Source organism: Ananas comosus, unplaced genomic scaffold, assembly GCF_001540865.1.
Source record: "Ananas comosus cultivar F153 unplaced genomic scaffold, ASM154086v1, whole genome shotgun sequence".
Lineage (NCBI taxonomy): Eukaryota > Viridiplantae > Streptophyta > Magnoliopsida > Poales > Bromeliaceae > Ananas > Ananas comosus.
In genome coordinates this window covers 21,881-32,527 of record NW_017890822.1, presented here as the reverse complement: position 1 = coordinate 32,527, position 10,647 = coordinate 21,881, and the positions used below count along the sequence as shown (strand labels likewise).

Here is a 10,647-nt window from a genome sequence, read left to right as displayed (position 1 = left end):
ATTTTGAACCTTCAACAAGTAACTTCCGGTTATTTCTCCGTAATAAACTTCATTATATATCAATTCTGGGAAAAGAGAGAGCAAGTAATACCAGAGGGTAATAAAGAGGAGGTACATTAATTTATAGAGAGAAGGTTTAGGTTGGCGTTGAAATTGGTACTCCGTGTCATAGAAGAACTTTAGTAACATTAGAAATGTATCTTTCCCAGGGAAGTAGATATCTTCTCATCAAATATGCACGTGTTTGTCATCTAGCAGTACCTCTACGGGTAGCGATCAGAAAAAGAAGTGGTGATTGTGACGTCGAGAGGGGTAGAGGGAACCGGCCTTAGGCTCCTTTCACTCGGGTGACGTTGTGTATTTATATGTACATGCATCGTGAGGTTTCATTCATTCGTAGGTAACTGTGAGTATATCTTGCTTGGTAATTTTCTCTTACTCGTACACTATATAAATTAATGTAAAAATCGTCGACACGACTTCCGGCGAAACACTCATTACCACCCCAGAAACCAGAACTAGGAGACATAGAGAAGGGACCGTGTGTCCCCCTTTTTTTTTGTGAGTCTAGATCCCGACCGAGCACAAGCTGAACGCAAGCCGAACTATAAGCCGAATGAGCTCGAGCCGAGCTTAATTAAGGTTCGGTTCGAACTCGGATTTAAAACCGAGCTTGAATTAAAGTTCGGCTCGAACTCATAATCACCCGAGCGAGTTTAATCCGAACTTTTCGAGCTTTATATATATATATATATATATATATATTGATATACCGAAACTTCGGTAAATAAATAGCGAACTTTAGTCAAATTGACCAAAGTGTGAGGATGGTACACTTCGGAAAGTCCGAAGGTGTTAAAATGATCAAAGGTGCCTTAAGGGAGGTCTTCGAGAGCTTAAAAGTCGAAAATCTCCATTATGTAGGTTTTCAGCTCTCGGGGACCGGTCTCTCCCCGAACGCGTGAAAAATGGAAAAGGAAAAAAATCGGCTAAGTCCCTGAAATCAGGCTCTCGGGAACCGGTCCCTGCTGGAGAGACCGGTCCCCGAGAGACCGGTCCCCGCAAGAGAGACCGATTGCATTGCGTGGGGGCCTTGCTGACCGCGGGGAGGAGCTACGGGAACCAATCCTTGAAGGAGAGACCGGTCCCCCCAGCCCGAAAATGCCCAGTCTGGGCAGTGTGAATAGAATGAAAGTTGAGGGGCTTATTTGCATTTTTGCACTTAATAGGGCTATGTATGGGAGAAAGAGGGCTCTTTCTCTCATGTCCTCTCCCTCACACCTCTCTCATATCTCTCTCTCTCTCTAGAGGACAAGAGAAAGAAGAAAGAAGAAGAAGAAGAAAGAAAGAGAAAGAAGGGAAAATGAAGGAGAAGTAGAAGAAAACAAAGGTGGAGAAGAAGACCAAGGAGTGGAGCAACTCCTTCTTCCTCTTTGGAGCAAAGAAGGAAAAGCTTTGAGGTAAGCTTTGATCCCTTTCATGGTAAAACCCTAAAATGAAAACCAAAGGACCTATGAATACTCAAAGGTGATACCACAGTGGTGGAAGTAATATCCGAATTCGATTCCGGTGGGTATGTGGTCAAGTTTCGGGGACGAAACTTCTTTTAAGGGGGGGATAATGTAAGGACTGAGATTTTTACAGTGCAAATAAACTCTCTGTTGATGGTGTTTATGTGTGTAATTTAGTTACATAAGCACTCGTCAAGTTTCAGGAGAATATGAACTAGAATGGAGAAGTTACGTAATTATTAGTTTTCACTTAAAGTGAATAGTAACCCGATTTTTCGGTGAAGCCACAGAGTAGAGTTGGCTTTCGGCGCATATCGGACTCCGTTCATAGCGATCCAATAGCTCGTTTTGATCGGTTCAGCTATTCTGGAACCAATGGCACTGACGGATTTCAGATATGACGCACGGTTTTCGAGAAAAAGGGATTTTATCGAAAAGAGGGTTTTCACTCTTTGCCGTTCTTGCATAATGAGACTCCTCGTGCTCTGTGCTTGTGACCTGGGGTTAGGTGAGAGTTGTTTCAAGTACCTACTGGTGGTAGGGAATTCAAATTCGAGTTTGAATTAAAGGATTTCGGGTTTCCGCCTAGGCCTATGTGTGATATGTGGATTAGTCGGAGAGAGGACGGATTTTGTCGCAAATCGGCAAGCAAATAGGATGAATCGAAATCGTAGTTTCGATGCCACCGTCGTGCTGAACGCGATGGCTCTGTCGGATCGAAAATCCGACGGACGGATTTTCGGAAAACGCGAAATGTTTGCTGAGGGGTCGAATTGGCAAAACCGATAATTTTGCAAAAGTCTTAATATTTTATGTACCGAATCATGCGAAATCAGATGTGGAAGGGCGTACGTGCAAAATACTCGCACTGTGAAGGACTAAATTTCTATTAATCAGTGTAGAGGGACTTGTGTGCAAATTGACAATCATATAAGGAGTTCCTAGGGTTTCATCATGGGAAAACCCTAACTTTGGTTCACCTTCTCCCTCAGCCGACCTCCTTGCAATCCTCTGAACCTTCCCCTTCCTAGCCGCTCGCATTCTGGCCACCGGCGAGCACCTCCGGCCACCGGAGTAGTGCTCTCCTCTCCATCGGGTTCCACTACTTAGGCCGTGGATCCCAGGAAAGCATCCTTTTGCGTCGAACCAGAGTTCTCCGGCCGAGGCTTCCCCTCCGACGACAGATGAGGATGAGTACTATATTTCTCTTGTTGGCTCATCTCACATTGACTTGTTGTACCACGATCCGAGTTGTGATATATAGTTCTATATATATATACGATCTATTATTGCTTTCTCGTTTCCATTCTTCGGTAGTGGCTGGCACGTGGTGACATGGCTGCAGTCTAGCTTCATGGGTGGACATTCCTACAGCGCAAACAGAGGACTGACGTTTTCTTACAGTTGGCCTGGATGTCCCCCAGGTGGCCCAATCATAGATTGGGTGTTGATTATTGGTGATTCAGGTGCTGAGTGTTTGGGCATAGCGATGAGCGTTAGGGTTTCAGTATCGGGGAGCCCTTAGCCAAAGGGTTTTGGTTAATGGCTTGTTCGGCCTTCAGGGCTTTTGGCGTGGCCTTGAGGCAGCCCTGGGTGCTTGACAGGGCTTTACATGGTGAGTACGATGCTCAGTGGGCGACGGTGATTTATGTTTAAATGCACACTGAACCGTCGTTTCTGGGATTGAGTGAGGTTTTGCTAATAGTAGCCTATTAACAAGGCTAGACCCAAGGGCCTTCACAGATAAAGCTGTGGCCTTGGGTGGCAGCGAGTGGGTAGTAAAGACTTGAGAGCTTTACTGCACTCACTGGTCGGTTGTTCCGAGTCGCTGCACCGTTTACTAGTGATTCATAGCAGTCTTCTCAAGACTTGGCTTTAGCGCAAAGCAGCCGCCTAAAGCGGCTTTTTGCACGGCTTTTACGTAAAAGCTAGAAACGTTTCCAGACCCCAGAACCTGTTAGTCAGGTTTCCAATGGGTGACGAGTGGGTACGACGGTTGTCGTCGGCGTTGTTGGGTTTTATGTATTTTCGGGAGGGCTAATGGGCTTTAGCGTAATAAAGTACGCTAAAGCCGCGAAAATACCAGGCAGATGTGTTTGATCTTTAGTAAGTCGGTTTGGCTCTGTGGACGACTGTCCAGAGCCGCACGGCTTCCGGCACGAGTGGAAAGCCTCGTGACGGCCGGCGACACCGTGCTCGTGTTCACTGCGCTTGAAGTCGCTTTTGACACGCGACTTTGATTTTGTGAAGTTTTACTGTGTTAGCTGCGAGCAACTGGGGCTTACTCCACTCGTGACACTAGTCGTGACTGACTTCTAGTGGTACGAGTGAAGGCCTCCGTAGCCTTGTCGGAGCCCAGTGGCATTGTCACATGTGTTGGGATTTATCACGTGTTATTAACGTTATGATCGAATGGCCTCCATCCGTGCCGAGCCCCCACCGGCCGCCGCCGGCCTGCCGCCCTTCCGGCCGGTCCCCGTCCACGCCGTCCAGTCTCCCCAGGCACCGAGCGCAGTCGTCCGCTGCCCTCCGCCGCTACAGCTGCCCGCTGCTACGGGATCCGTGGATTGGGCTCCACTCCAGCCGGGTCTTGGCCGGTTGTCCCTCGAGGCCGCTGTCCCTCCGGCCGCCGCCTGCCCACAGCGGCCGGTCCGCCTCGGCTACGAGTACGGCCGGCCGCCGCCTTCCGCCGCCGCCGCCACGACCCGCACCGAGTCGGACGTGTCAGGTATGCGCCGGCGTCCCTCTCCCTCGCCGCCGGCTGCCGGTGCCTTTGCCGACCCCCTCGAGGCCCGCTGCCGCTCGCCAGCAGCCTCCAGCCGCCCTCCGCCGGACCGGCTAGGAACTGTCACCGCTGCGCCCCCTCTCTCTAGACCTGTTGGTGCCGGTCTAGAGAGAGCCCGACCGGCGTTTGTCATCCTCGCCACCGCCGCCGGTGAGACCGGCCTGCGTCTCCACGGCCGCCAGTGCTCCCTCCAGCGGATACTCCAGGGACCGCCGCCGCTAGGGTCCTCTGTCTCCAGCGCGGCCGAGCCGGGCGAGACCCAGACCCGCTGACGTCGCGCAGGACCGCCGCGGCCGCTGCGCGCACCTGCCGCCCCGGCCGCCCCTANAAGGTACTTGCAGAAGATGAGGAGACCGGGACATTCCTCTTTGAGACATTTGTGCGTCAACAGAAGATTGCCGTTACCCCATATACTATTGGAGTGCTTTTAGGAATGAATGTAGACACGACGGGTCTTCTTTATAGTTCAAGAGGATTTCAGTCATCATCTCACTGGGATATCGTTGTAGCAGCTATCTGCAAAGCTGGTGTGCAAACGAATCGTGCTTATGTAGAGTCCAAGGATTTGCGACCAGAGTATCATCTACTGTCCTTGGTCTTGAGCTACAATGTGCAACAAACGATTGGAACAAAGAGAATTCGTTGGGATCGTTTGCTTCTACTATTTGTACTTGGTCACCCGGGGCAAGCATCTGGACTGAACGTCAACATTCCTTTTCTGATGTGGCAGCGGATGATTCATGTTATTCCGGGTTTTAGATCCGATGAAACAGTGATGAACCACTGGGACCTGAGATGAACTTATTCGCTTGCATGCCATTGTGCTCATTCGCACATACTTGTGAGGGTCGCTCCCCACAAGTCGGCACTCCGGAGATAGCCATTGCGACACATGCTCCCCCGTGCGGGATTGGGTGCCAAAATGGGATACCGTGGGGGAGGCTCATTCCTAGAGTGGGGATGTTGACTACCACGGGGCCATTGTTGGCACGGCGCAGGCCGGACTACTTACGGGTAGCTTCCACAGGATTGGGTTACTAGTGACATACTACGCCATTTGGACTTTGACTAGAATAGTAAATATTGACACATTACCATTCTAGCTTGTGGTTATTATTTTCGGCTCATACTTGTGCAATTATGCCATGGTAGTTTATTACTTATGCAAATTCATGCTAAGTAGAGATCATGTGGTAGTTTATTACTTATGCAAATTCATGCTAAGTAGAGATCATGTAGTAGGTTATTACTTATGCAAATTCATACTAAGTAGAGATCATGTGGTAGATTATTACCGATGAAAGTAGTGACATCATGCTATAGTGAACTTCCATTTCAGTGATTTATTTGTTTATATTATTCTTACCTTACTTAGTTTTGGGCCTAGTGGTGCATTTCACTGAAGTCAGTAATTGCCCACTGAAAACTATTATTTAATAGTTCTCACGCCCTCTGTTTGATGCCTTTTTCAGAGCCTTCAGCACCGGCGGAGGCACGGGATCGCAGCAAGGGAGTCGCGTAGCTAGTTAGCGGAGCTTGCCTTGCTCCTAGGTGGTCTACTCTCCTTTGTGTTTTTGGTGAGAGAGAGTTTTGTTACCATGTATAGAGACCACCATTGTACCACTTATAGCACTTGTATTCTTGGGTCTTCCTTTGTACTAAGTTATGTTTTATCTTAGTGAATTTACCTTTCTTTTACTATATCTTGTTGTAGAATCTAGTTGTAATATGCTCTGATATCACTAGATCCCTTTATACTATTGTTTTAATTATTGAAATTTTGTAGACGCCTTATATGTTTTAGACGTATGGCGGGTCTGGGCACGTGCCGGGTAGGCTTCCGCTGAGCCCCGGGGTGTGAGAGTATAAGTATAAGCAAAAGCGATAAGAACAACTAGAAAAATAAACATGAATACTACTCAACCATGATGTCTCTACTTAGCATGATTTGCATAAGTAAGAAAGCAACTACTACAAGTATGTGCACAAGAGTATCCAACATGCAAATGCATAAGTAGGCAGCTAACCCAATATCCACAATGTAAGTAGTAAAGATGTCATTGTTTACTATTCTAGTCAATGTCCACTTGTCACTTTAACTGTTTAAAGTTCAACTCTGATAAGACCCACCCGAAGGCTGTTTGGCATAAGACCCACCCGAAGGCTGTCTGGCTTTACCGTGCCTAATGGCCCCGTGGTAGCCAACATCCCCACCCTCGGAATGAGCCTTTCCCACGGCAATCCACTTCGGCGCCCAATCCCGCACGGCGAACGTATCGCGATGGCCAACTCCGGAGTGCCGGCTTGTAGGGAGCGACCCTCACAAGCATGTGCGAATGAGCACAATGGCAAGCATGCGTATTAGTCTGTCTCAAGTACCAGGTCCTCATGTCTAAAACATGAAATATATGTCAACTGTGTCGATGGCCTATCACTATGTCATCATGTCTAAAATATAGAATATAGTCGATATCCAATGGCCAATCACTATGTTTCTATGTTGCATTTTCATAGTTTTCTAGTTTCAAGTGCCCTTTAATGACACTATCGTTCAACGAGTTCAAGCATGGTATTTATGTTCATGATACATAATTCTACTCATTTCAAACATAGGAGACATGTTCTCAACTTGCAAAGCCAACCACTTTTCACAATGCATGCAGTCTACACATATAGCTCTACTATATAGAGTGTAAATTTTATGATACATAAGGCATGCATATCAAGTGTTCTAAAATTCATATAAATCATGTTTAACATGGATTTGCTCTTAAAAAGACTTTACGAAGAGTTTAGAAAGCATAGGGGCCATTTTGCCCCTTTTTCATGAAGTCAAACCCACCAAGGCTAATCGAAACCTTTTGTTTGCTCCGACGAAGGTGTCCACCACTCTCCTAGTACCCTAAAGGTAGAGAAACAAGAGTTAAACGGACCTTACAAACAACCATAAGGTTGATCATTAACTATCTCAAGCTAGGGTGGAGAAAAACTCACTTAGATGAAGAAATCCTCAAATAAAGCTCAAGTGGAAGCCAAATCTCTTCCAAAGCAACCTAATCCAAGGTTCAAAATCCATCAATTTGGTTCTAGGAGCTACCAATCCAAAATCCCCATTTTTAACCCTAATATCCAAAATCTAGGGTTTCTTTTAGTAAAAACTACTAAAACAAGATCTAAAGGAGAGATCAAGCCTACTCACCTCTCTTGAAGTCCCAAACCTAGCTAGGAAGGTGCTAGGGTTGAAGTTCTCCGTCCAAACAAGCTCCAACAAAAACCTCTAAGCTTCTCCAATAGAGGAAATCCAACATGAGGCAAGGAGCAGGAGAAAAGAGAGATCAAAACTATAAAAACCAAGCCAAAATGGGGTAAAATCCAAAGAAGAAGCTCTCACCTGGTTCCTCCACGAATTAGGGCTCAAAAGGGCTCGCTAAGGGGGCTGCGGTCACCTATATAGGTGTTGTAATAATTGCAAAAACACCCCTGCCCGAAAACTGCTCGCACTGCACTGTGTACCGGTACACGGGCTCGCGTACCGGTACAACACCTGCGAAACAGCCAAACCCGAGCCTCGGGTTTGTGTGAAATCTATCTGTGTATCGGTACACCAGCCTCGTGCCGGTACAGCCATCAGCGCGTACCGGTACAGCCATCAACCCCGTACCGGTACACAGCCCTGCTGAGGCTACCCGAGAGCTGACCAAAAATCCAACTTTTCGGATTTTAGTGCTAGGTTTTAAACTTCCAATCTCGGGGTTCGAACCATGGGTCGGAACACTGTCAACGACCCTCCACGAAGCGTGGAAAAGCTCAGAACACGAAACAAATACTCGAACCTCGCAATTTGCAAAGGTCCAGTGCGTCACACTAGTCCTAGCACGTTTAACTCTCTTAACCTCTTGGGCCTAACCACCGCCCAAATGCTATAGCCGGGTTAAGAAATTTAGTCTTGTTATATCTTATATATAGTACTATATGGGGGTCTCACATTCTTCCCCTTTTTAAGCCCCATCGTTCTCGTCAGGCTCAGACTTACAAGTATTAAGCGATGTGAGACTCGTCTAACTAGCTTTAGTCAACCTTGTGTGGGAGCCACGCTCCACTCATAACATTCATCAGCATGAGAGCCTCGCTATCCCTGCTGTATAACCTGGCTTAGCCGAGACTTATCTCGTACTTTCAGTTGGTAATTAGCTTTGATACTAACTGTGACACCCTAACTTCCCAAATGTCACCCATCCTAGGACTACTCTAGCCCTAGCACGCTTAACTCTCTTAACCTCTTAGGCCTAGCCACCGTCCAAAATGCTATAGCCAGGTGTTAGGAGCCGAATTCCCTTCTCTTTGACCTGGTAAAAGATCTTTCTGGAGAAGCGTATCGGGAAGCGGAACGGCTACGATCAGTGACCCTCGAAGTTTGCGCCCTTCGACTGGATCAAGTGATTCGGCTGATGAAGGATCGGATGAGCCGAGTTCAAAACCTCCTACTATAGAATCGGTTCGGCCGAATGAGCTGAACTTACGGAAAATACTGAAATTTGGGTCGGCCGATGAACCAAATGCCTTTATATATTCAATTTAACTTGTGACAAAAATAATACAAAGGTCGAGTGTGCCTGAGAGCATGTGTAATATACCGAAAATTCAGAAAATAAATATCGAACTTTAGTCAAACTAACCAAAGTGTGAGGATGGTACACTTCGGAAAGTCCGAAGGTGTTAAAATGATCAAAGGCGAGTTGTCGGAGGTCTTCGAGAGCTTAAAAATCAAAAGTCTGCATTCTGCAGGTTTTCAGCTCTCGGGGACCAGTCTCTGAAGGAGAGACTGGTCCCCAAACGCATGAAAAATGGAAAAGGGGAAAAATCGGCTAAGTCCCAGAAATCAGGCTCTCGGGAACCGGTCCCTGCTGGAGAGATCGGTCCCTCTGGGAGAGACCGGTTGCATTGCGCGTGTGCCCTGCTGACCGCAGGGAGAGCTCTCTGGGATCGGTCCCAGGCTTGAGAGACCGGTCCCCGAGCCCGCGATGGGCCCAGTCTGGGCTGTGTACAGAAGTGAAAGTTGAGGGGCTTATTTGCATTTTTGCTATATGTGGGCTATGTATGAGGGGTGTATGAGATATTTTCTCATTTCCCTCTCCCTCACACACCCTCTTTTCTCTCTTTCTCTTACTAGAAGACAAGGAGAAGAAGAAGACAAGGAAAAGAAGGAGAAAGAAAGGGGAAAAGAAGAAGAAGAAGGTGAAGAACAAGAAGGAGTGAAGAAACCTCCTTCTCTCCTTCTCTAGCTTGAAGAAAGGAAAGCTTACAAGGTAAAGCTTCTTCCCCTCTCATGGTAGAACCCAAACTAGGGTTTCAACGGACCTAGAAACGGTTTTAATGGAATCTCTTGAATAGATTAAGCTTTCTTTTGCTTATCTTTGAGATCAAAACCCTAGGTTTTGTTATGTGTGAAGTTAAGGCACCCAAAATTGGGGCTTTTACTTGTGAGGGTTCCAAAGTGAAATTGACCATCTAGAAACCTAATTGGGGACCCAACGAATGCGTTGGTGCGCTCGGATTGACGTTACGAAACGCCTATGTAAAGTTATGAGCAAAAAGGCCTAATTTGGCTTCGTTTTGCCGCAGGTGACGAACTAGGAGTCTAAAAATCCCAAGAAAATCACCTTAGCACGTAAGAAAGCCTACGAGGTGGGTGGTGCTTTCCAAACTTGTTGAAATTCCTTTTATATCTAATGTGTCACTTCTTGAGCATACTTATGTATATTGTTGCATGCATAGTAGGGTGAATGTGATGATAGTCATGTGAATGTTTGCATTGTGTGAGTTCAAGTGTATCATGATGGTTGAGAACCAATAAAGAATGTGATAACCCTATATGTGCATGTATGGTGATAAGAACTTAGCAAGGTTAAAGAACAAGTGATATATGACATGAGGACAATGAAATGTGAGAATGAAAGCTAGAGTTGGCATAAAGATTGACCCAAAGAACACTAGAGTTAGTGTGTGGCATCAAAGAGAACCAATGTGGCATAAAGAACGATAATGGCTGGAGTTAGTATCAAAGTGGGGCATCAAAGAATACTAGAGTTAATGTATGAAATGAATGACAGTAAAGAATGTAAAGAACACTACAGTTAATGTATTAACATGGTCGAAGATAAAGAATGCAAAGAACATGAGATTGACACAATGACATTCAACCTTAGAGCTAAGGGTCATTTGTGCATAAATTCCTTAGAGTTAAGGAACAGATTGAACTGAATATCCTTAGAGTTAAGAATTGATCATACTCGCTATAAGTCCTTGCTCGAGGGTGGTCGCTCTCCCTCGGGTGATGCGCTCCGGAGTTTG

General features: G+C 46.5%; 1 protein-coding gene across 1 annotated transcript; it reads left to right on the top strand.

The window, feature by feature from the left end:
* The first annotated feature begins 3,923 nt into the window (after positions 1-3,923).
* On the top strand, positions 3,924-4,568 carry LOC109704298 (formin-like protein 20). The gene has a single exon (XM_020225056.1). The coding sequence runs from the start codon at positions 3,924-3,926 to the stop codon at positions 4,566-4,568; it is 645 nt and encodes a 214-aa protein (XP_020080645.1).
* The last annotated feature ends 6,079 nt before the right edge of the window (positions 4,569-10,647 follow it).